Consider the following 27,627-nt stretch of genomic DNA (forward strand, 5'->3'; position numbering starts at 1 on the left):
CCAGCAGGCTGATGAGGGTTTTAGGTGACAGAAGCCTCCCAATTTCGATTGGTGAGGAATTCTTAGAGAACATTTTCAACATTATTCTTTATTAGCCACTTAGTTTTTAGTAGTGATTGTAATTTGTACTATATATTGCACTGCAAGTTGCTTTATTACTTCAGAGGATAACATTTAGTGATCAAGGTAAACATGGTTGATAGACAAGATTTTCTCGTGCAGACATGAAAACATACATTAAAATGTAGAAATCATATGAAACAGCACTGATAATCTCACAATAATTGTGATACAGTACATATAACAAATCGAATTATTCTTACTGTCTACATATCAAGCATCTCAAATTATATGCTGGTTAAAGATTAAGGCCTTTCAAAAGGTCTATTGTTGTCGGTCAGGCTTTGTATTACAAAACTGAAATCTTTTAAAAATACACAAAACTACACTGATTTTCTTTCAAGAGCTCAAACGTCTATTCTGGTCAAGCTAAACACTTGCAAAAAAATAAAAAATAAAATTGGACTTAAAAGTTCAGACTTCTGTTTGAAAGGTCTTAATGGGTACTTAAACAGAAAATGTGCTGTCTTCAATATATTTTATTTTCCAAGGACGTTCCAGGACGCAGTGTGGATGTATGATTGAAAACCTCTCTGTTTTGGCTCTTCCCTGAGTCAATTACAACTTCATCTTTCTCTGTCAATGTTGGGATTTAAACCTAAGAATAAACAAGAAAAATACATTGATATCATGCTACTTTTATAGAAGAATGTCTCAGATCACTATATACGAGGTGGAAGACTAATTTGGGGGAAGGGAAGAGAAGATTGAAGATGTGATTTGTCACAGATGTTATTTGCTAATCAAGCCAAATCTAGAAGGAAACCTGTCTTACTGGTCATAACATATTTTTGTCTTCTGAAAACAAGTAGAAACCTACTGATCCCAGAAGCATAGAATTTCAGGAACTTGTTTGGAATTCAAGAAAAAAAAGATTTATTAACAAGAAAAGAAAACTTAAACACACATGATTCAAGTTACACAGTTAAAACAATCTATAAAACCTCCTCAAAAGTATCCACTTGGTAAGGACACACAAGTAAACACCTTCTTGGTAACACTCCCTCAGATTTTTCACGCCTAAAATCCAGTAATATTACCCAAGGCAAAACTGTTGTCTCCTTAGCAAAGGTATGCCATACAGCTTTTCACTCTCTTCCACTCTACTGTGAAAATCCAAGAGCATTAAAAAACAAGACTGCTTTCTGAAACAAAGACTTTCCGGATTTCTGGATGGCTGCTTCAGATTTAACAATTTCTATCAGTAGAGAGCTGGTCTCAAGACATCTTCCCCAGAATCAACACAATTAACAGCTTTCCTTAAATATCCTTTTTACCTTTCATTCTCAATTCCATTGTCCTTTGAACTTAGCTTTTCCAAAATATAAAAATCTTTCATGTTTCCCAATTACCTCCACTTACGGTCAAATAAAATTTAATAATCTTCCCTTGTTTACTTATGAAACCTTTGTAAACTTAAAACTTATCCCTCAGCTCTCCCAGACAAGTTGTCTTGATTAACCTTTCCTCAGCCTAATTAAGTAATTTACACAAACAGTCTTCTTTACAGAATAAGACAATATAGAAAATATATATACCCTCACAGGTTATAGATTTTTTTTTTAAAAAAGAGGCCCTTGAAGGCAGAGGTAGCAAAGCAGTGACTTTGGAAAAGATGCAGAGGACAGGGGCCTAATGCCTGAAAGATGGGCTTGAGCATGTGGAATGGAGGGGATGAGGAACATGTTGCAATATTAAGTTGACTGAATTTAGGGTGCAGGCTGGTATATATACCTGAAGAGGATTTTCTAAGTAGGGTGGGATGAGGCTATGTAGGGATTTGAAAAATAGGATCTTGAAATTAAACTTCGAGTTACAGGGAACCAGTGGAGTTGAGACAGGAATTGGATTAGATTTCCAGATCAGCTGAAGTGTTTTGGAGACCAGTGAAGACAATGTTTAAGACATTGGTTGGAATTTTCTGGCCATTCACACCAGTGGGATCTTCTGGTCCCGCAAATGGCGCACCCCCACTGCAGGTTTTCCAGTGGCGAGGAGTGTATTCAATGGAAAACCACATTGACAATGTTAGGACCAGAAGATCCCACCACCGGCCAATGGTGGGCTGCCTTTGCAAAACATATGGTGAGTTGGATGGAAAATCCCACCCAATGATTCTCCAAGTGACAGCTGCATGGATAAACAGATCTTACAACTGACATGAAGTAATAGAATTAGCAGAGAATGTTTGAGGTGAAATGGGACAGTCTCGAGGACAAAGGTGGAATCTCAGCTCAAAGCCGAAGATAGGATTGAAAGGAAGACTGAATAATATAGTTGATGATTCTGGATATGAAGAACTTGGGCGGAATTCTCCCAAAAAAATTCTAAGTATTGAATTCACGCTGGGTTTTTTCAGTGGGAGTTCACACTAGAATCTCCTACACTTTGTGCAATGCAGAGGCCACCAGCGTGAATATCATTGAATTTCAGGGGGCAGGGCCTATTCCCACCCAGGAGGCTGAGGCCAGCGGGCCTCTGCGTATGTGTAGTGGCCCCGAACTGTCAGCCTCCCATTTGCTAGCCAGCTCGATTGCTGGCCAGCCCGGGACCACCAGAGTGCTGCCTCCCCAACCCCTCCCAGCCCGATTGTGGGCCCCCTCCCCCCGGACCATTCCCAGGCCAGAAAATTAGTGCGGCAGGATGTGAGAATCACCCCCTCCAAGTTCTGAGGAAAGATGAAATTGGGATTATGTTCTTTGGAATTTTCAAGATTATGGCAAAGCTTATGAAGAGTTTAAAAAACAGAGGATAAAATTAAAACGAAGTTGGAACTATCACAAGTTAACATGTAAATGGTTTCAAGAGACAATGAGATGTGCTTCTAAATAGAAAAGATTGAGCAATGTGGTGAGGATGTAGGGTTGAATCAAAAAGAGGGGCTTGTTCAGCACAATAGCCTTTGTTTGTGACAATCCATGACAAACAGGTCTGCAGAAAGTGTAAGCAACTAGAGGATTTCCGGATCAGGATTATTGATCTAGTACTCGAACTGCAGACACTACGCAACATAAGGGAGGGGCCGAAATAGCTGGACACTTTGTAGGCCATGCCTCTTAGAATAAGGTCATCTGTTTTGATCAGCAGTGAGGGACAGGAAGATGTGACCATGAGTGAGGCAGGTAAATGGACCAAGCAAACAGAAGCCTCAGACTTTGCAATCGTCAGACAGGTTTGAGGTGCTCACAACCCAATTTGTAGGGTGGATGAGCAGGCTGGCCATGGTACTATGGTACAGGAAGCTGTTCAAGTGGGGACAGCAAACAGGAATGTACTAGTAGTGGGGGACATCTCTGGATTATTACTTGAGTCACGTGCAAATAAGATTAGAGAGATGAATGCGTGACTCCATAGGAAACTATAGGCCCATTACCTTGACATCTGTCATGGGAAAGGTGTTAGAATTCATCATTGAGCAGGTTATCGCTGGCACTTAGATAAACTCAAGGTAATTGGGAAGCATCAGCATGGTTTTGTGAAAGGGAAATCATGTTCAACCATCTTACTTCCCGCTGCAGTAAACTCTGGCAGTGAGCAAGGTCAGAGAATCCAGCCCAAGGATTAAAATTTTGAATGACAATGTAAGTCACTGAGGACAGCGGTAATGGGTGAGCAGGACTTAGCATGGGGCACAATATAGAGCGGATCAGCACCAAGAAATAGCAGTTGAAAATAGCTCCCATTGGATTATTAACACTATTCTTTTTACCAAGAATCAGAATTAAAATCCAAATCAGATTGATGGGATAGACTGATGCTCTTTGCCAAATATAAGGGGCGAAGGTGAAGTCAGTTTAGATATTTTGAACCCAGTTATGTGCAGTTAGGTCTACAGCGCAAAATGTTAATTTTTGCCAGAATTGGTATCCATTTAATAAGTTGGTGTATGAAAGGGCAATATCAAATTGTGCAGAAGCTGCCCATCTGAGTTTAGGATTGTTGAAGCAGAGCAGTGAACTTTTGTTGTACCTGGTCCATGGTGTACCAGACTGACATGATTCATCTTAGCAAGCATCAAACATCATGGGGGACAACTCTCCCAAAAGAATTCTAAGTATTGAATTTGCATAAGTCACGCTGTTTGTTTCAGCAGTTTCAAAATGAATTTCCCACACTGAAATCAGTGGGTGGGGCCTATTCCTGCTGGAGAGGCCGATAGCAGAGCGCTGAGAGGGCCACTGCGCACGCGCCGATCTATCAGCGCCGAGATTGGCGCATCCGCAATGGCCCCGCACTGCCGGCTGGCCAGCTTGATCGCTGCCCCCCCTCCCCCCCCCAACTTCCCAATTGTCCAATTGCTGGCCCCGACCCCCCTCCCCCAAACTCTTGTCTCTACCCCCCTGCAGCAGTCCCGATCTCCTCCCTCTCTGTGGGCGGCACGGTAGCACAGTGGTCAGCACTGCTGCTTCACAGCTCCAGGGACCTGGGTTCGATTCCCGGCTTGGGTCACTGTCTGTGTGGAGTTTGCACATCCTCCTCGTGTCTGCGTGGGTTTCCTCCGGGTGCTCCGGTTTCCTCCCACAGTCCAAAGATGTGCAGATTCGGTTGATTGGCCATGCTAAAATTGCCCCTTCATGCCCTGGGATGCGTAGATTAGAGGGATTAGCGGGTAAAATGTGTAGGGATATGGGGGTAGGGCCTGGGTGGGATTGTGGTCGGTGCAGACTCGATGGGCCGAATGGCCTCTTTCTGTACTGTAGGGTTTCTATGATCTATGATTTCTCTCTGATCCCCCCACCCCTCCCCCCCCCGAAGCTCGAACCTCCCCAGCAGGCTGCCCCCCCAACCCCGATGGCCAGCCCCGATCGCTGACCTCCCTCCCTGTCACAGATCCCAGTGCAGAGTGCCACTGATCGCCCCCCAGAGACCCCACCCTCATTGGGCCCCGCCCCCCTTCGCACTACCCTATGCCCGATGGACAGTGCCAAATTGCCCCCTGGGCATTGACACTTTGCCCCTTGGGCAGTGCCAGGGGGCCCAGGCCGGCACTACAAAGGTGCCAATGCCGGGGGCACCCTCTCCAGCACCCAACTCTCTGGAGGGCCTCAATTGACTCCCCTTCACTCCAGCGGGGTCAGGCCACCAACTCCCCACAAGTGGGGAGCTATACTAAACACCGCTGGAGTGAACCAGTCCTGGCGGAGGGATGGGGGCGAGGCTAGCAGGCATGGAGATTTCAGTCCCAGGCTTGCTAATAGGATTTAAATGATATTTAAATGAGTTGCTGAATATATTAGGCAGCTCCACACCGATTTCTGGTGCGGAGCTGACGGCGCTAGTAATCTGGCGCTGGGAGAATGCGGAGGCAATGGCGCCCAGCGGGGAGCCTGTGAAACGGCCTCCGCACGAGTCTCCCGGCCTGTTGTGCTAAAAATGCAGCACAGCAGGATGGGAGAATCGCCCACCACAATTTTTCCAAATAAAGGAACTTGATGACTCACCTGATCCAGGAATATCAATTTACGTTGATTTTTGAATGGAACTGCTGTAAAAAGAAATTAGTATTACTAAGTAAAAAGACGGAAGATAACAAAGATGTTCTTTTCAATATTTAGGGAGGCAGTTTTCATATAGAGTGCATATTGGACAGAGCAATGACACAGTTCACCCATGAAAATAGCAAGAGGTCTGAACTATTTTCATGCTCAGGCCTGATTTACCAGGATTGGCAATGTGCCAGTACTAAACAAGCACCGGTACATAACTTCAGAGGGGGAAAAGTGAGATCTGGTGATTCCTCTGCAGTGCCAAATGTTTGGGAATAGGAGGACACCCAAGCCACCTTCAATATGATGGAAGATTTTATGGGGCCTGAAGAAGCATTCATAGTGGAAGCAGCATTCTTCCAATCTCCACAAAAATCAGTTCTGCAGATATTTTGAGGGTATCTGGAGCTGCTTTAAGCAATCCCGTTAAGGGCTACAGGTTAGACGGCTCTAAGCCCAGTACCAATGTGCAGAGTATACCCAGCATACACAGCCCATCAGTATCTGGAAATGGAGTTGGGGGTCCTACAACCAGTGTAGGACCTGATTCAAATGTTTTATTAAAAGGTGCCACTTGAATTGGACAGGAGGTGCACTGGAAAATTAAGCTGATAAACTGGCTGACACTTCTCAGCAGGCAGGACTTTCACCCTGGGGTCCTTGATCCAGGGAAAGGCTTGCCACTGCCCAGTTAAGCGCCTTCCCAAAAAGTGGCTCTCGTTAGCTCTCCTGTGAGATCCCCGTTTCCAATGTTAAATTCTGTCCAATTATTTTGTTAATCCATCTCCCAGACTTTAATGTTAATAACAGAATACAAATGGAGATAGCTAACAAGAATCTATACCTGACAAAATTAAAATTAACACCGATTGTTAAGCTTCTTCTCTCTGAAGATGCTGACTTTTATTAGGATATGCAGTTGTGAAGATGCCCACTGCCCTGAATTACCTGCAGCAACATTTCACTCACGTGTGAACATAAATAACAAAGGTTGACAAGCAATTTGATCAAGCGGGGGCCGGTCTCTTCAGATGACCATGCATTCGCTTTCCAGCAAGGGTTACTAGATAGCAGGCAGCAGTGAGAACCTTGGCTGATCATTGCTTCTGTAACTAGGACCGAAGTCAGTTGAAGGTCCATCCTCCCACTACTTCTGCTAACCTGAGGTCAACCAACCAAGCACAAACTAGGGTTGGACCACACCTCCTAACCTGGATAGTTAAGTTATATACCTTTAATAACTGAGGGAAGCTAGAACCCCTGGGGGCAATTTTCTGATTTCGGTGCACCTGGTGCAGATTGCGCTGATCCAAAAAAATAGCATGCGGGCCTAAAAATCGGCTCCATGCCTGATGCCATATTGTTTGCAATCGTCCCGGTCCCTTTCTAATGCCACAAACTGGATCACACCCAGAAAGGGCGAGAAGCCGATTAGCATATTTGAAGTAGTATGCTTGGTCCATTCGATGCCGGATTCTTCCAGCTCCTGGGTCCTTCTGACCTTTGGGCGCAGCACGAGACCATCGAGAATCACGACTGGTCAGGGGGCTTGGAGGCAGTTTGGAGACATGGTACCTAGCAGTCCCCTCACACGAAATATGACACAAATACATAGCTTAAAGGCATGGTATCGTCACAGATAGGATGGCTATATGGTTTAAGTTATAGAAATACTAAAGTTGCATTGAATGAACACGAGTGTTACCTTTTTGAAGTTGTGTTATCCTTGGTCTTGTTGCTCTCTGTATTCATGCTGAGTGCCTTCCAAACTGTAGATTTGGACATTTCATCAGAGATATTAATTTCAGACGGATCGCACCTATAAACAAAGTTTAGCTGTCATAATCAAAGAGATCATTAAGATTTTCAGCAAAAAACTGACATGCCCACCTCAAATGTGCTCCTTTCCAGTTCAGTCACATAATAAACATCATCCAGACAATCCTGTTCAGCTCAGAATGGGTAAGTGAGCTGTAGGTTTGTTTAATGCCACTGTTGTGGTGGTTTTATCACGTGCTGTTTTATTTTCACTATTGGGGAAAATTTCCCTTCTCAACTTCAGTTTGCAAGACACTTAATGGGCCATGCAGCATGCATTTAAAAGTGGACACCACTGCCTATACTAAATTGCTGGGTTTTTGCAAAACAAAACGAAACTGGTTTTCAGTTACATTTGTAAGTTGTTTTGACAGGAGTCAGCATGTCTGTGTGGCTGAAGTTTACCCTTTCACATAAAGCCATGGCTATCAGTAGGGCACCAATCACTTTATATGTCAGCAGGGAGAAGGTTCTCAAACATTGTTAGTAATTCACATCTAGAATTCCTTCCATGTTTTATTCATTTATTTCATCGGCAAAATAAGTGTTAATGTGGAGGAACTTGTATTGCGTGCAGTAGGTCAGCATTTGCCAGCTTTTTGCGCTTACTTCAAAATTGCTTTGCATATCAGCAGTCATAAGGGAGGTTCTATAGCCAGGTGCAGTCTGTGTGATGGTGTCCCTGCCATTGGACTTAGCATTAACACACTGTGGTTGTAATATCTACCATCTGTCGGATATACTGCAGCCATTCACTTAGCTGACTGCAATAGCATCTTTCAGCTCCGTAACCTTTAGCGCCAAGAATGCCAAGAGCAGCAAGGTCTTGGGAACAGCATCACCTCCAATTTCCCATTGAAGGCGCACATCATCCTGATTTGACATTATGGCATTGTTTCATCATTACTGGGAGAAATTCATGAAATTCCTTACCTTCATCAGCAGCAGTTCAAGGAGGACGCCCATCACCACTTTCTCATGGTAATAAGCAAGCCCTTACCATTCTGGTCAAATCACACCAAAAAAACTGAAACATAGCACAATGATTGGCCATGCAGAATACACTGTCGGGTTATAAACTGAAATTTATTTTATTCTGCCATGTCCTGTATTGTGGCTCTGTTACACTAGATTTTGAAAAATAAAACTAATTATTTCATGACAGTGAATGTTCTATTCAAGTGCAGTAATATTTCCATGCTTATTTAAATACCCAAGCCAAAAATATTTTAAAAATATAATGAATTCTGCACCCCAACTTTTACCACGTTCCTAATTTCAGAAGCACAATACATACATTCTCCATATGACAGTGTAAAATCTTCCACTTCCAACACAGAACTCTTCATGAGGTAGTCAATCTGATTTGCTGCTCACTGTTTTAAAAATGTTCTAACCTGCTCCAGGACTTGGTGCATATGCATGTTGGTAAGTGTTATCAAATAAGCAACAAGAAGCACTGTTGCAAACAAGTTTAGACTTGGGCAGTAATGTCTTATTTACAAAAAAAGCAGAAAGAGCTGAGCAAATGAAAGGCTTTTTAAGATTTCCCACACTTTCAGTTTGCCAACCAGATGATTGAAAAATAGATCCATGGGCGCTGTACAGCACAATTAGCAAAGTTTTGCAGATTTCAGCTCATTAAACAGATGGCTAACAACTGGCGCTGCAGCTTTATTGCAGTATGGTATTGACTCTTCAATTGTGCGTCCATTGCAATGCATTTTACTCTGCAAATGTTCTATTCAAGAAAATAGAACAAATCCGCAAGTGAGTTAGAAGTCATAGAAATCAAAAGTGGTCCAGTTTTTATACATTTTTAACACACAGATCTGAAACATAATTGCAACAGGTAATTAGCCTATTCCACAAAGGACCATAGACATCTCTCTTCATTTGAGAGACAATTGGTTATATATAGCTTGAGGGGTACCTCTCTACAAGATGAGGTCAGCCTCCATGAACTACCAATTGTAACACGAGGATAACAAATCGAGACAATACCAGCCTTGATAGTATTCCTTTTGCGCAGTAATAGGATATTGCTGATGTCATGCGTTGCAATTTTTGTAATACTGCTGGTATCCAGCAGATTAAAATATTGACAGTGCATTCTTGCACTGTTTTACCATAGGCATGCTATTTGTCGACAGGGTATGAAGCTGCAAGATTTGAAATGTTTTTTTTTAATATATTGGTTGGCATCATGTCCCAAAATAATAATGCACGATTGTGAAATGTAATCACACTGCTCAGAGAAACCTTTGTATGACAGGTCATCAATTCTGCTGAAACAAAAATAAAATACTGCAGATGCTGAAAATCTGAAACAAGAACAGAAAATGCTGGAAAAACTCAACAGGTCTGGCAGCATCTGTGGAGCGAGAAATAGGGTTAACGTTTCAAGTCTGCATGACTCTTCATGGTAAATTTTACTGGTATTCTCTGTATGCTTAGAGAGAATATCTAATCTCATCTATTTACAAATACTGATATTATTCAGATGTAAAAACATAATATATTAACCAAATAATAATTTGTATTCTAGTTTGGTATCGGATATCATTTGGGTAAAAAAAAGCTGAAAATGTTCAATGCAAACAGCATGAAAAACATCTATACGCAACCACTAAAAATGTATGAGCTTAATTGTGAAGTATTAGAAGCACTATTGACTGGATTACCTATAAATATTACTCTTTACTGGGCTTTGAAGCAGTTTTCTACTTTCCATTGGTAGCTGCACACCACTGTCCGCTGGTTCCAGCATTTTCTCCGATTCCTAGATGAGAGAGATACAAACACTGTACTAGATTTAAAAAATCCTTCCATAATGGATTTACTGATCTGCTAAAAATGTTTTCTACGTGATACGATGATGATCTGCAGAAATCCAGGGATATTATTATACAGATACGCAACCAGGGAGTGATTTTTTCTGTAGCATGAGGTAGGTGGTTCTGAGAAATAAAAACCTCACCATGGCAGAGTTCCAGTTTATTTCCACACACTATTATCATATGTTCCCAAATGTTAGCAAACACCAAATTGTTTTCATTTTTAAAAATTACCAAATATACTAACCTATATAACATTTCTTTGCCAGCTTTATTCAGAGATTTCCAAATTATACAAAAAATGAACTATTTAATTTTTGTACCATAAACTAGCATGATCTACAAATTCCTTCATTACATTTCAGCGATTCTAACTATTTATTCAATGGAAAGAGTTTGCGAATGAATTATGTTTAATTAATGTTCTTCAAAAGTGAATTTGCTCAGATTTAAGAAGCCACTGAGACAAGGGGATCAGTAGATATGGAAGTTAATATGCAGAAGGTCAGTCTTTGCAGTTAGAAGTTATCTAAAAAGGAGGTAAGTGCCAAAAAAGTAAATTGGCCAACAGAAGACATAATACATGGCTTATTTTTTTCTTATTGTTTTTCAAAGGGAGACGTGAAATTGTACAAAGAAAGTGAGGTTTATTTTCAACTGTTACTCTATATTTTTACTTGTTATTTGAGTCAGGCTTTCTCTTACTGAAGCGCTTATCAGTGGTTTATTGAGAAAGACTTGGGGTAATTTCTATTCTATGTAACTTAAGAAAATATGACCTGAAGTGTGATAATGTGTGGTGAAAACATGCATCTGAAAGATATAATTATCTTGTTCAGATCACAAGAGGTCCTATTCCTAAACCTTGGATTACAATATATAGTTAGATATTGGTCAGTATAGGTACACTGCTGGATGTTAAGATCGTTGAAGTGAATGACCAGCAACTGGTAATGGGTACCGATACAAAACCGCATTATTGACAAGACATCTGGATGAAACTTCTATCAAGTAGCCCCCATAGAAAATATAAGATTTTGACAGCATTTGCAGGTCATAAAAGCTTTTTATGACATTAATATGTGTTTCATTAATACAAACCAGATACAATGAGCAATTTAAGTAACGTGCAGCAATTAGACTCAATACTCATGTTAATTATTTTGTACCTTCATGTACAGTTGTACACCAACAATCTCTAGCTGAAGGTCATAGGTAAAAGCAGGATAAAGAGATTTTACCCAACACAACCTCATTCCCAAGAGAAATTCAGCCAACACAACCTCATTCTCTTGTTGTGGTCTAAAATAAGGTTTCAATGACCCAGTGAATCCAATTGTTCCATGTAGTACTTAGTAGGTGGTGTGATGGCACAGCAGTTTTTCATATCAGTATACTGTCATATTATGGTAGGAATTGCAGTTTTAACTACAATACCTGACATTGAATTCTCCTTGATGGAGGCAGGGAGGAAGGGAGAAGGGAGCAAAATAACAAGTCAATGTTTAGATTGCTCTGAGAGCTGATTTCAAGTTGTCATTTGTAAAGCTTAGGGAGGATTGATAAATTGTTTCTATTGGGTGGGGAAGGCAAGGTAGTTCAATGAAGGAAAGAAAAATACATTTAAAGAAGGGAGAAAAACAGCATCATGACTGCATGAAGTTATATGCAATAGATTTGGTAAATTACTAGTTTAGCACAGAATTGTGCATAGGCACAAATTTCTGAATGTGCAAGGGGTAACTACTGTACAGTGTTTAAGGTGTTATCAAAAAAGAGAACTTGTTTTCATTCATTAAATATCGACAGCCAACTAAGTGAAGGGAAAGATGGTGCGGGATAATACTTTTTACGTAATTTACTCCATGTGTAGAAGTAAACATACCAGAATTGTTCTTGCTGATATGGAGATATGGGCCCAAGCAAATCTCTAGTAAATAACTTTTACTAAAACATTAAAATAAATATCTAATGCATGCATGCATATTATTTTCTGGAAAAAGGAAAAATGCATTGTAAGAAAAACTTACTCAAACTTTGTCTCAGCTTTAACTAGTGACTAACATTTGCCAAATAAAACCTTTCCTTTATGTGCATTTTAGTTCTGCACATTCATTTCATACGTGTTAGCTTGTGAGAATAAATCTTACCCCATCCTCTTTGACTTTTTTGGCATCATCTAGTTTTTTCTTCTTACTTTCAGGCATTAGATCATCAAGCCAGCTTAGCTCACGCTTCAGGAAGCAAAGGTCCATCAATTTTCTAACAAAAACTAGAGCTAACACCTGCAACATATCATCAGAGATCAGATTAAGAAATATTGGAGAGATGTACACAATTTCATTATTAACAATTAAATGTGGTACCTATACTAAAACATACAAAAAACTCTGATTTACAACAGGTTTTCCTTACATTACAGACTTGTGTAGTCATTTCCCCCAGTTGTTTCAAAGGGAATGCATTTTATTGCTTTAATGATAAATATAGGAGATGTATATAAATAGGCATCACACTCCTTATTACATTATCTGCTGCTCAACCAGATCGGGTATTCTAACATGCACAAACTCTAGTTACCATAAGACCAATGTAAATACTAATAAGAATGTTAGACATATGCGTATTGCATCAATAAATTTCATAACTGTCAGTGACTAAATTGTATTAAGATTCAACATCAGCTGATAACTTGAAATATCAAAAGTTAGCAGGTGAGCCAAAAACATAGGGCCGAGAAATTATTCTTTTTGAACTAAAAACGCATTGGCGGAATTTTCCATTCTGAAGACTAAGTACAGTGGCATGCGGGAAAGTCTGTATGATTCCTGCTGGGTAGCGAAGCAGAATTTCGCAGCCGATTTTCCACTTTTGAGCTCATCAAATATGCCTCAGCGAGGAGCTTATCAAATCTTGTGGTGGGCTGGGCAGGGATTTGTCCGCCCCACTGAAACTTCATGGGGTCGAAGTTCCTGGCGCCATATTTGAAGGGCACCCACACACAAATTCACTCACTGCAGGCCCAGTGTGTGTTGAAGGTACACATTGCAATACCAACCAAACATACCAATCCCTCTACTCAATGTTTCAACAAGACCTTCCTGGGGATTCTCCTCCAGGAAAGGTGGGAGGTCCTCTTTCCAATGGACAGGAGCTGGAGATCCACCCAACTGGTCATGCTGGTATGGGAGGAGGTCAGCACCCCTGTGGCAAGCAAAGCAGAACCGCCCTGCAGTGCAGGAAGCAAATTAATGAGCTGATTTGTTCCGCCAGGGTAAATGAAACATTTACGCACTCCAAACTCTCTCACTCTCATAAGGGCATCAGACAATCTAAGCTTTAGAGTCTACAGGGATGTTGCACACTACCAGCAGATGGGGCATCAGCATTGAATGTTTGACAGCCACTTTAATATCCCCATCTTATGCATGATCCTGCACAAATAGCATCTTAATCCCTTACTCGGCAGGGCTCAGCTCACATAAAAGGCATAAATGCTTCCGAACTGCTCATTCATCCATGGGGCTCACTGTCAAACCATCTGTCTTTATGCAGGACAAGCTCTCCCATAATCGGTGGGAGAGCCGAGGCCAGAGGGGTGACCTCAGAGCTGAGGGCGCTCTTGTTTTATGAAGAGCAGGTTGCAGAGCTGGCTGGTGAACACAGAGATTGTTCCTGCATGGAAGGCGAAATCTGCCTCCCCCAATAAGCCTGTGAGGTTTCATGCAGTAAATATCAGTCACATGCAGACAATGGTTGTAAGCGACCTATAGTGCAGGAACCTGTGTAAGCAATCACTGATTATCACTTCTCTATTTCAACCACCAGCAAAGAAAGGCAGAGGAAAAGGTCAAGCAAGCGCCTCAGCCCCAGAATACCTCTGATAATCTGATGGTTCCTCTGCATCCTTAAGTTCCAAAATTGCGTTCACCTGCACCCTCCACTAGAGCAGATACATGCACCTCGGTGGGTCCGAGTTCGAGTAGTCTCAGGATCATTATCTGGTGATCAGCTCAGAGACACGTATCCACAGCAGGCAGAGGCAGTAACTGGTATCTAACATTCTGAGACCAGGTCCCTGCAGAGACCGAGTCCAATGATGAGCCTCGGGAATTAGCCCTGAGAGAAATGTTAGAGATGCAGAGATAAGCAGGAGAACATCATGCAGAGTTGTCAGAGGCCATAATCAGACTGGAACGACAGCTAGTGGAGTCCTTCCACGTTCTGTCTAATGTCGTGGCTTTGGTATGCGAGTGCACTGGAAGGGTGCTGGCCACCTTGGAGACCTAAGTCCAACAGTTTCTGTCAGATTTGCGCTCGGATCTGCATCCCATTACTCTGGCTATGGGTGGCTTGGTGAGGGAGGGTAATAGGGTACCTCAATATCCCTCCAGGTGCCCCTTCTCAAGGAGTCAGGGAGAGACTCTCAGTCACCCAAAGTGAGGAGGAGCACCAGCCAGACACCCCAAGGCTGGACATACCCAGGACTCAAAGGGTTCCTGGCGCTCCACATCCCATCTACCTGTGGCCACATCAACTCCAGCAGGTCAGACTAAGAAGGGTGCACCTGGCCCTGAAACAGGAGACCCTCAACAGGTCAGGGCCATCCAGGTCAAGGACCTGGCTGAAAAAACTGCACTTATGTGTAGTAGCTTAAGGATGTGCGGTAGCGAAGGGCTTATCCCATTCCAGAGCGGCCAAGTGGTCCTAGGATACTGCATTTCCAAGGATGACATCATTAGAGTTGAAGGAGATTTATATTTCCTCCATGATCAATGGGAGATTGATGATCTTTTGTGATCTGTTGATGATGATCTGCATAGAAACAAGAAGAGAACTTGTAACAACTTCTCTTCAACTTATTCCTCCAGGGATCATGTAGCTGCGAGATTGTCACAGACATTTCTTCCACGTTGTGCCCGTGCAACAGCATTCTCCTGTGGCTTGTCCATACCCTCATGCTCTTCAGATTCATCTCCTTCAACATCCTCTATCTGAGATGTGTAACTTCTCCATGTCTCCCTGTGACAACACATCCTTCATTTCCAGCGCTAGGTTATGCAAGGTGCAGCAAACAGCTCTGATGTGGGACACCCTTGTGGTGAGTATTGGAGAGCCCCACCTGATCGTCCAAATATCTGAAACGCATATTTAAGAGGCCAATAGTCTGCCCCACCTTGTGGTTGAATGTGCAGCATTGTATTTCTCCTCTGATGCACTCTGTAGATGATGAATGGGTGTCATTAGCTATGTTAACCATGTCTTTAGAGGATGCCCTTTATCATTGAGGAGCCAATTCTCTAACCTTTGAGGACCCTCAAAAATCTCTAGTACCTGAGAATGACTCAAAATGCATGAGTAGTGTGAGCTCCCTGGGTACTGAGCACAAACATGCTGGATCTGCTTTCTGGAATCACAAATTAGCTGGACATTGAGTGTGAACTCCTTTTCTATTAATGAATCTCTCAGACTGCTGCCAGCGAGCTTTCAAGGCCACATGTGTACAATTGATTGGTGCCGTGCACTTGCTGGAAGCCCGAGATCACAGTGAACCCCATCAATGCGGCATGATCGGCAAACATGGGCTACCAGATCCCTAGACAAACAAAGGCATCTGCAGCACTATCTTGATCCATTTCCATCTATGAGTTGCATCTTCTGTGGAGCTAGCTTCGTGCATTTAACCCCTCCTAATCGGCATCTAGGTCTACCTGGGACACTGCTGGCTCTTGTTCATAAAGATGGTCTTCCTTGAGCTGTGCCTATTGGTGATGGGCCTTTCTTCTCCTCATTCAAATCAAAGCTATCATTCTCCGCTCCTCTTTGTTTCTGTGAACGGTTATAATTAAGCAATCAATGTTCGTTCCTATTGATCTGTCTTCCTCCATGTATAAGACAACAATGCATTCTCCAGCCCTTGACTTTCTCTCAGTCTGCACATCACATACCAAGGTGATCCCTTGCAGGATAATATTATTCTGGAGGATGACAGTTGGCTGATTTTTCTCCTCAGGTGTGAATGCACATTCACAATGAGGGTCTTCATGAGAATCAGAAGACCCAAGTTTTAGGAACTACAGTCAGCCTTGTGTTGGTTGTACTCCAATGGTCTTTCTAACTATGGATAGCCAATCCTTGCACTTGCGTCCTGACTGCAAGCATGGCGCCCTGAATGCCATGGCCAATGCACTGGAAATATGGAGACTTGTAGGGCCAATGTTGCCTTTGCGCAGCAGATGTGGCCATTGATTCTTGGAGCCTGCATCCATTCTGACATGTCTCTGTAAGGATCAGATGCCAACCAGGACCATAAGCACCTAAACTTAATGGATTCTTACCGCACTATTAATAAAGGAGCCAAGTTCATTCATTGTGCATTAGACCCTGGAGTCCAGCACTCAGCTGTGGCAAAAGCGAAAACGCTGGAAAATCTCAGCAGGTCTGGCAGCATCTGTAGAGAAAAGAGCTGACATTTCGAGTCCAAATGACCCTTTGTCAAAGCTAAAAGGCATAGAAAGTAAGTGATTGATATTTATACTGCAGGGTGAGGGAATGAAAGTTGAGTCATAGCCACAGAACCACAGAAACCAGGGGAAAAGACTGCTAATAGCTGTCCACAGAGAATAAAAGAGAAGCTAAGATGAAGATGTTGTTTTGGGGGAGGGGAGGGGGGGGGGGGGGGGGGAGGAAAAAGAGAGAGATTTGAGAGAGGTAAGATTAAGAAAAGGAGAAGCAAAGGGGGAGAATAGGTAAGGGAAGGGGGATAGAGTGAGGGGAGGGGGGGGGGGGGGGGAAGAGAAGAAAAATGAAGACAATAAAGGAATAAAAGGTAGAGAACAGTAAAAAATTAAATAAAATAGAATGAAAACAAAGGGGTGGAGGTGGGGTAGAGCGAATCATCTGAAGTTGTTGAATTCGATGTTGAGACCGGAAGGCTGTAAAGTGCCGAGCCGGAAGATGAGATGCTGTTCCTCCAGTTTGCGTTGACTTCATTGGAACATTGCAGCAGGGCCAGGACAGACATGTGGGTATGGGAGCAGGATCATGTGTTAAAACGGTAAGCAACTGCAAAGTCAGGGTCCTGATTGCTGAGCACCTTCGGTCTGTGCGCAAAGTGATCACCCAGCATGCGCTCCATGGTTTCAGCAAGACAGTTAGGATGCACCTTCAATCAGTCAAGATTTACTGTGCTGGATTCCTCCCACATGTCCTGAGATCCCCCTCCCTGAGCAGTTTTTTTTCTAGCTTGATTTTCAAACTACGTCATTGTAATGTGCGCTCAAACATGATGCTGTTAATTTTCATCTGGGAGACCAGCTGCTATCCTCACCACCTTCGTATCAGTATCCAGCCTTCTCGTTACCCTCGAACACATCATTATCCATGTTGATATTCTGGGCCTTCCCCTTGACCCCTTTAATGTTGATGTCTCATGCCCTTTGTTGATCTGGCCCATTCCCTTCTCAACGCTGCATATACTCCAACTTTCCAGGACTCCCTGCTGTCCTATGAGCCATCACACGCCCCGAGTCTTGCCTCGGTTTTCCCCTCCAGTGTTCCACCATTTTCACCGCCCCCATTTCCCCCTAACTGCTGGTACCGCCTCCTGTGCCAGCCTTGGCACAATTTCTTATGCAAGCACCCAAAATCTCAGAGCAACACCCTTAAAGATAGTCAAAAGCAATATCTACTGACCTGGAAATTGAAGAAGTGAAGCCAGATGCACGTCATTTATACACAGTCGAGAAACAGACCATTCTAATTTTCCACTAGCGGAGAACATAATTTGGAGGAGGAATGTAATTTTGCCAAGTTCGACTTTTAATGAGATGCAAATGAATACAAATATGGTTCCTGACATAGATCAGCAGAAAATTCAACCTGCCTTTAACCCACCAAAGTCAGGAGAACAAAGTTCTGAACCAATTTCCCGCTGACTTTTTCCATCACGTCAAATTTATTGCCCCTGCCCTGCACCATTCTCACCACTGGTGGGAGCAGAAAATTCACCTATTAAATTGATTTGTAGCTTTTGTATTTTAAAAAGCTTGGGCTGACAAGTGGCAAGCAACATTCGTGCTACACAGGTGCCAGGCAATGACTATCTCCAACAAGAGAAAATCTAACGATCGCCCCTTGACGTTCAGTGGCTTTACCATTACTGAATACCCCACGATCAACATCCTGGGGTTACCATTGATCAGAAACTTAACTGGTATAAATACGGTGGCTTCAAGCGCAAGTTAGAAGCTCAGAATCCTGCAACGAGTAGCTCACTTCCCGACTCCTCAAGGCTTGTCCACAATCTACAAGGCATTAGTTAGGAGTGTGATGGAATATTCTCCACTTGCCTGGATGAGTATTGCTCCCAACAACACTTAAGCTGGACACCAAACAGGACAAAGCACCCTTCTTGATTGGCACCCCTTGCACAAACATTCATTCCCTCCACCACCACCATACAGTGGCAGCAGTGTGTACCATCAAATCAATGCACTGTAGGAACTCAGTAAGGCTCCTCAGACAGATTTTTCCAAGCCCACAACCACTACGATCTAGGACAAGGGCAGCCAATACAGGGAAGTGCCACCACCTGGAAGTTCCCCTCCAAATCACTTACCGTCCTAACTTGGAAATATATTGCCATTCCTTCACTATCACTGGGTCAAAATCCTGGCATTCCCTTCCTAACAGCACTGTGGGTGTGCCTATAACACAGGGACTTCAGCAGTTCAAGGAGGCAGCTCATCAACATTATCTCAAGGGCAATAATGGATGGGCAATAAATGCCAGACGAGCCAGTGACACCCACATCCCTTGAATGAATAAAAATAAAATATAGAAGTTGCAATTCTGAAATTATTTATAGGATATTGTTGTTCACCACAATAAATCTAATCCTTAGCCAGGAAGGCGCAAATTAATGAGCACGAGGCTCTTAACATCTGGGGGAAAAAAAATGCATTTTTCATAAATCAGGAAGTGGAGCATGAAACTTGTTCAGAACGTATGATGGAAGAATAAAATGCCTGCCCTCTGGGGCTCTTACGCTGTGTGAAGGAGTGTCGAATTAGCCTTTTCAGAGTAAAGGATCAGTGTTCTAAGAAGTACATTCAGATGCAAGGAGATCACAGATGAATGCAATTTTATAGACCCACTATATTTGGATTGAACTGAAAAGCTGTACAACCTTAAGTGAAAGGTAAACAATTAATATTAATATGAAATCCTAAAGAAAATTGAAGTTATTAAGAGCTTTATACACAAGTAGCAACATTCACAGAACACTTATCATAGGAACAATAGTAAGTCATTTAGCTCTGAGCTTGTTTCAATGAGATTATGGCTGATCTGTGACCTACATACCCACCTTTGACCCATATCCCTTAGTATCTTTGGATAACAAAAATCTATCAGATATAAAATTTACAACTGATCTAGCATCACTTTCCATTTGTGGAAGAGAGTTCCAAACTTCTTTGTGTATTGAGGTGTTTCCTAATTTCACTCCTGAAAGGTCTGACTCTAATTTTTAGATTATGTCCCCTAGTCCTAGACTGGCCAACCAGTAGAACTAGTTTTTCTCTACCTACCAGATCTATTCCCCTTAATATCTTGAAAACTTTGATCAAATCATCATTCAATCTTCCAAATTCCTAGAAATACAAGCAAAGTTTATGTAATCTCTCAATTTAACTCTTGGAGTCCAGGTATCATTCCGGTAAATCTACACTGCACTCCTTCCAAGGCCAATATATATTCTTCCTAAGATGGTGGCTAGAACTGCTCACAGTGACTCCAGGTGTGGTCGAACCAGCGCTTTGCATAGCTATAGCATACTTTCTACCCCCACTGTATTCTAGTCCTTTAGACATAAAGGCCTTAGTCTTTTTGATTATTTCCTGTAATGACTTCAATCAGGCCATTGAGGTTGGCCTCTTGGAATATGAACTTCCTGAGGAAGGAGTCAATGGATGGGCCAATCAGGGAGTCTTTTCCTTTTATTTAACTGGGAGTGTCAGTTCCTCTGGCACTCCTGAAGGTAGACTGCTCGCACTCTGTGTACTGCTGTTGGAATTGTAAATAAAGGGATTTTGGTGAAGGGATTTATTACATTTTCTGTGCATGCTCATTGCATTTTAATTATGTAAATGGACCTCCAAATCTCTTTGGCTTTCCACTATTTCTTTATACTTAAAAGGCAAATGAACTAGTGAACTGTGGAAGCAAAGGAAAGCAATAAATATTAACAAGAAAATTAGGAAAAGTAGTTATGTGCATAATTGCAAATGAATAGCTGTAGGCACAAAACCTAACATTAACATTAATGGATATTTGAGTAAGTTAACTTTAAACTCAGAGGACTAACAAGGGTAGAGTTCTGCCAACATCATAATGAAAGAGTATTGCAAAATGTATAATCACACAGATTTATAGTGGACAAATATGGTTGTTGTGCTCTGCAGTGCACTCTATTAATATCGACAAGCCATTATCCTTGCGGGAAAAAAAGCATTCAACAGGAGGGGCACAACAAGGACTGGTGATGCTCTAAAAAGAAAGTATTGAAAGCAACAAAGCTGGTGGATAGGATCAAGATACTGGCTGGTTGCTAGCATGATTACATAGGTTTGCATTGTCAAGAATTCCTGCAATCATGTGGTGACAGGTAATGATTGAACAGCATGACACAAAATAATACTGTAGCAATATTAACAGAAATTACATGACAATGTTCCAATATCTCATCCGACAGTTGTGTAACAACCCAAAGATGATCCAGCCTGGCCCCACATTCAGATCAGAAAGTCACTCAATGTTAGAAATTTACCTAATATACATCTAGAATCAGCTTGAAATAAGGTACAAGATTAGATTGATGCTGTAGGTTTGGTTTTACTAGAAATAGCTTAAAATTCCATCTCACTAGAATGAGCATTTTAATGTGACAATTGCCCCAGGCGCAAGAAGCCCAGATGAGGGACCATTATTGAGTGGTTGCATGAATAAATAACCCTACTGCAAAGTTGTGTTATGATTAACATTTTGTTAAACAAAGCAAGTTAACTAATATCTGGGAATAAAGTAGGAACTGTCTTTGTAAACAGTGACTCATTCTATGGTACAATAATTTGGTAAGGGAGTAGAACAGTCAGACTGGATGACTTGCACGTGAGCAGCTCTAAGCATAAACAACTGGTAACAGAAATGAACAATGGGAATGTTGACCAAGTAGGTTTGAAGGTTGGTATGTCTTAAAGGGAACTGTGAAATTGATCACGGGGAACCAATCCTTTGCATGCCATAAGGACACAATGAGGATGGGCTGCTCTCTATGGTTTGAATGAAGACCTTGACATAGTACTTGTATTGGCACCTTGTATTAAAGGGGACCCACTATAGGCCAATAATCAACTCCAGATCCAGGAAGGGCTCTAGTTGCAATAAGCAGTGGAGAGGAACTTCCACAGGTGGATCCATGCTCACTTTAGTAGTTTGGGGAGAGTTCGAGAAGAAGGTACCAAGGAGAGAGAAAAAAGACTCATTTGAATATTCCAGCCATCCTGATTGGTATTTATTGGTACTTGGTATTTATCACGGTCATATGTTATTGCTGTATAATTTGTGTTATATATCCAGTCTTATCCTCTGATTAAACTCAACATATTCACCATAATGGTTTCAGTCCACCCTGCTTAAATTGAATCCCTAAAATAGTGATCCAAAGACACAAACCTAGAGAATGTTATCAGGGTTTTGAGGAGTGGGCACAAGGTGGGTCATAAAGTATAGGCGACCAAAGGGCAATGTTGATGACCAAAGAAAGGCAGCATGATGCAAGGTGATAGTCCAGGATGTTGACCTGTTTCAATCACGATTCAAAACTGAGGGCACCAGCTTTCAAATTAAGGATATGTGTCAGCATGAATGTGTATACTAATCACTCTAATCCTTGCACCATATGCTGATTATGTGGTTTTGCTGGTGTCAAAAAATGTTAATTAGATTTCTGCTGATATCCTTATGGATGTTATGACTGAAGAAGTTGTTTACAGTATACACAACCGGTGACTGCTTGGCAACTGCAAAGGAGACCTCAGTGGTGCAGAAAAATCACAGCACCTCCTTAATGCTGTCACTCATGTTGTTCACTTCAATGCACTTGGAAACCAAATTGAGACAAGTCTCAGTGAAAGACCAGACAATTCATTGCAGTCCAATGATCCATGCTTGACCAGGTCAGTGGCTTGAGAGAGATCAAGACATGCATGCAATTGCACAAAAACATACACTTGGCAAGCCCACCACAGCCAATCTCACTGAATGCAATTCAGGTGACAGATGATATCTTTAAACTGATGCAAACTATAAGTACAGAACAGGATATTCCTGGCACAGATACAGATCCCTCTGCATCACTGATGCATGGCGCTAGAAACCTTTGAAATCATAAAAAGCTTGCAAGTGCTGACAACTACCAGCTAATCTTTAAATTAGAGATTTGTATAGGAAAAGTATGTGAGCTAGTTCAAATTCCATAGTTCACAGGCATGAGGGGAAAGCAGAGCACATAGATCATATTTACTGGAAGTACTATTAGGCAAATTTAAAAAAACTCAAACCTTGAAATCAGACTTTTAATATGTACAGTAGAAATCCAAATAACATGAGGAATGCCAAGACAATACAAGGATGACAGGACTAAAGAGGAAAGGCGCAAAAAGCAGGAGACGCTAGTTAACAGATCTGTTCTGCGATGTCAAGCGCAGCTTCATTCTCAGAATAAATCATCATAAGTTTATGACAAAGCAGTCTCTTTGCCTGCATGGGCTGCTTTTGCAGTCATGATTCCTGCATTTTGTATCCTATGGCATTGCTGCAGCTCAGGCAATGCCTACCCCTGCTCCTACTTTCGATATTCTATGAAGCTTTTGTCTTGAGTGATGTCTGCTACATGTCAGACACAATGATGATATCTGGAAAGCTTCTCTGATACATGTTGTAAAAGCCCTCACAAAATGGTCCAATGGCTGATATGCGAGTTTCCTCCCTTGAATTGTACCTCATTACTGTCCTGCTTTGCTGAGGGAGGGGATTAGGTGTGATGAGCCATAGTTGCAGCAAGAGTAGCAGATGTACAAGTCACGAGTGCTCTCTGGAAAAGATTACCCGAATGATTTTCAGCCAGTGATTTCGCTTTCATGGAGTAATAGCCCTTCCTTTCAATTAAAGAGCAACATTGCATACAAGTGCACAAATGTCCACATATACAGTTTCCAATACAATGGCTGGGATTTTCCATGCCCCTCCCCCTGGCGCAGCGGTGGGTTTCCCACGGCAGAGGCAGCTCGCCATTTGTCGCTGGTGGGATGTTCCAGTCCTGCCGAAGTCAATGGCAATTTGTGTTGCTCGCCAGCCAAGCTGTTGGGGAACCCACTGGGACGGGTTGCCTTCGACAGGACTAGAAGATCTCACCAGTGGTAAGGGCTGGAAAATCCCACCCATGGATTCTAGCAAAGTCACAATGCATTTGCCTGTTGCTTCTCACTGTCAAAGTATTCCGGTATTTGCATGATGATGAAGTGCTCATGATGAAGCACAAATAATTAGTGTTCATGAATTTATTAAGAAAGATTTTACATATTAGTAACAAAAAACAGTGAAGACAATAGGAAAGGTTCTTATCAATCCATGTCCTTGGATTTCCCAAGCATTGCCAACACAGATGATGCCTTTCTTCTGTCTCTGAAGTGATGTTACTGTGTCTCAGAAGAATCATACCACAGAAGCCATGGTGATACTGTACCAACAAAGACTCTGATTTTCCAACTTTTATCCCGAAGTCCATTCACTTCATGAGGGCAGATGGGCGCAAAACCCGACTGGTCTCCCGAGGCGTGCACCTGACAAGTAGAACTCCCAGAGAAGCTCAGATGAGTGTGTCAGAGGGGAGAGGGTCATGCCCAGCCACAGTTGCGTGTGTGGTGGGGAGGATTTCCTGCTGAACTATTGTACGTGGGGCGGTCTTTAAACATTGCACCCCGATCTTCGAGAAATTATATCGCTGGCAGGGTAGGTTCTTGCCAGTGTTATGTCGTGAGGTTTTTGAGTCCAAGTCCCGAACAATATGGCAGAGAAAGCCGCTGTTGCTGCCAAAGGCCTTTAGCATTGCTTTTCCCACCCACTTTTGCCCATATCCGGGAAAATGTCACCCATTATTTGAGATACTGACAGTGGTCTGCCTCCTGTGCCCCCTGCTGCCTCTATTTGTTTACCTATATGGTAATCTATTCTCCACCCACATGGTTAAACATCGTTCGGGACATAGGCTCAAAAACCACAAAGAAAGACGTCCTTCACAACTGTAATTTCTTTCTCCCTTTACATACTCTGACTCGTCCTTCTGTAGCTCCAAGGAAAGGAAGAACTTGTGTTTATATTGCACCTTTCATTACCACAGGATTTCCCAAAGCCTTTTACAATGAATACATTTCTTTAAAGCATAGTCACAGTTATAATGTAGAAAATACAGTGGCAAATTAGCGCACAGCAAGACCCCACAAACATCAATGTGACAATGACCCTATCATCATGTTTTTTTTGAACAAAAGTTATGGTGATTAAAGGATTAATATTGGCCAGGACACCAGGGATAAATTCCCTAATCTTCAAAATAGTGCCACAGGATCTTATACAACCATGAGGGAGCAGACAGGGCCTCCATTTAATGCCTCTGAAAGATGGCACCTGACAGGGTAGCACGCCTTCAGTACTGCACTGGAGCACAGCCTAGATTTTTGTGCACGAGCTTTACATTGTACGAGATGCAAAGGAAGTCAAAAGTGAGGGGTTTAACTTGAGTGAAAGTCACCTCTAGGAAAGCTAAAGATGTTAATTTGGCAACATGCATAACAATTTGCAGTAAAGGCTTTCACGAGGAAGAAATTTCTGAAAATTCATTAAAAAGAAATCTAAATTACTCTGGATTTATGCTTGTTTTATTTGAATACAAATAGAAAATATCAAGCTAAAGGCACATTATGAGTCACAGTGAGGAAAGGGAGAATCACTGGGCAACTTTGGCAAGGGCCTTAGATCAGGTTAGCTGCCCACACTTGGGCAGAGGATGATATAAATCCCAAAGACACCTAAAGGAAGGTGGGAAGAGGAAAGTCACTTTAAAATCAGGTAAATACACTTAAAAAACCATAAATTTTACCATCATAGGAAAGACAATAGCCGCAGGTGAGGCTTTGATGACCCATAGCAGGACCAGACAGGTGAGCTGTATGAGTGTAAAAAGGTGAACTTTGCGCAGAGGCACATGACGCAGGTAGATAAAATCTGGTTGGTGCTTGGCTGGCATCGCAAATAGTTGCAGACGATCAAAGAACTGGAAAAAAAACAAGATTGAATACAATTTTTAAACTTTCGGTCATTTTCAAAAGATCTGCTTTATCTACAGCATTCATTAAAATATATATTACACATTAAATTTGTTAAATATTTACTAACAACCTTAAATATCAGCTCGAGATAGGATTTTAAAATGACTAACATACAGGAAAATAAAATAAACGACAGTAAGTCTTCAGGTATAATAGAATGTTTCATTTTTTCTAAATTCCTGTGTAAGGGAGAAAGAGTTAATTTAGATGGATGCCTCATGTTTGCTGCTCAAGCTGCAGAATATTTAGACATATTCACAAAACATTTCGAGCTTGTGTGTTTGTTATTTTCTTCTATATCAAGCCAACTGGGAATTATTCTTTCATAAGGCAGAAGTAAATTCACTATGACAGGTCTAACAATGCTGAATATAGCGTATGAACAAAATGAGATTTTGTTCCATTTTCCCTTTGAATTAATGTCTGCAAACTTGTTAAATAATGTAAAGCACATGAAAATTGAAAATCTACAATTGTGCAACTCAGCATTAACTACATACAGAAAAATATATCCAAAGTTATTTACTTGTACAATAAAGCAGTTAAAATGTTTGGGGTCCAGATTAAATAACTAATCCACATCATATTTTCTTCATATTATTAAATACCACTTCAAATTTCACTACATGTTGCAGTGGAAAATCTGTTTTATGAATGTACTGCTTACCTGAATTCCTTTCAGTGATGAGGCCCCCATGTAAAGAAAGACTCCGTAAAGCACTGGCATTGGAATGAACTGCAAATATAAAGTGATTGGAAGTGTCATAAAGAAAACCTACACATTACTAATGTTTCACTTAAGGAATTTTTGTTTTCCTCCCATCATGCTCCCACGGTGGGCCTGGAAAAGATGCTCTTTTGGAGAGGCAGTACAGACCCAATGGGCCAAAGGGGTTCCTTCATCATGGATCCTATGATGTGTCAGCAGTTTATTATTAACTTCACCTTTGTAAGATCATAAATGTTAATTGTGTCCGGCTGGACAAATGTTGCAGAAAATTGGAAGATGAACCTCTGCTATAGATTAATCTGTTTTTAAAAAATGCAAAGATGTATTTTTTTCAAGTTATGCTCGGGGTATCTTTAAATAGATCTGTTTGCTCTTCATTTGGAGGCAAAAGACTAGTGTTGAACTGGATGCCACACAAACAACATAATGATTTTAGCAGGTTGAATAATTCCTGTAGATCACAGCAGTGGATGACTAATACTCATTAATGACAAGCAAATATTACAGAAGCTAGCACCATACTGAATTAAATAGATTGCATCACAAAAAAAGCCATAAAATAATGATTCCCATGCAGTCAACTAATAAGCCCTTAGATGATTTTTATGAATACAACAATTAACAGGTTATCTCGATTTGCATACAAACCCAATGTGAAGACTTTTGTTGTGATGGTCCAATAGGTCAGAGATTAGAAACAGAAAATAATTTGACTGTGCACCCGTTGTACAGACAATAATATGGATTATGCTGTATAATGAGAGATTCAGTCAAGTTCCACACTTACATTAAAGATTTATTCTGAGATTCATGTTTATTGCATCAGATTTAAGGTTGGTTCAATTGGTTTAACTGGGCTTCAAAGACATAGAATTGGATAATAGAAACTTGATACCATGATATTTCAATTCACTGAGATCTAGGAAACTGTCAAACCCCAAAACCCTCATTCTCACGAGACCCCTACAACACCAAACTATAGGGTTAATGGTGGGAGATATAGGAAGGATATCAGAGGTAGGTTCTTTACGCAGAGAGTGGTTGGGGTGTGGAATGGACTGCCTGCAGTGATAGTGGAGTCAGACACTTTAGGAACATTTAGGCAGTTATTGGATAGGCACATGGAGCACACCAGGATGATAGGGAGTGGGATAGCTTGATCTTGGTTTCAGATAAAGCTCGGCACA

At 41.7% G+C, this 27,627-nt stretch overlaps 1 protein-coding gene across 1 annotated transcript in view; it reads right to left on the minus strand.

Moving 5' to 3' along the window:
• Window positions 1-652: 652 nt before the first annotated feature.
• LOC144481946 (electroneutral sodium bicarbonate exchanger 1-like) overlaps window positions 653-27,627 on the minus strand; it is a 122,438-nt gene continuing 95,463 nt past the window's right edge. The window contains exons 19-25 of the mRNA XM_078201120.1: window positions 26,378-26,446; window positions 25,482-25,655; window positions 12,412-12,546; window positions 10,109-10,206; window positions 7,312-7,425; window positions 5,562-5,605; window positions 653-718 (exon numbers count right to left, since the gene is read on the minus strand). Coding sequence (XP_078057246.1) covers window positions 5,581-5,605; window positions 7,312-7,425; window positions 10,109-10,206; window positions 12,412-12,546; window positions 25,482-25,655; window positions 26,378-26,446 — 615 coding nt within the window. The 3' untranslated portion in view covers window positions 653-718; window positions 5,562-5,580. The remainder of the gene's footprint in view (window positions 719-5,561; window positions 5,606-7,311; window positions 7,426-10,108; window positions 10,207-12,411; window positions 12,547-25,481; window positions 25,656-26,377; window positions 26,447-27,627) is intronic.

This window comes from Mustelus asterias, chromosome X (assembly GCF_964213995.1).
Source record: "Mustelus asterias chromosome X, sMusAst1.hap1.1, whole genome shotgun sequence".
NCBI lineage: Eukaryota > Metazoa > Chordata > Chondrichthyes > Carcharhiniformes > Triakidae > Mustelus > Mustelus asterias.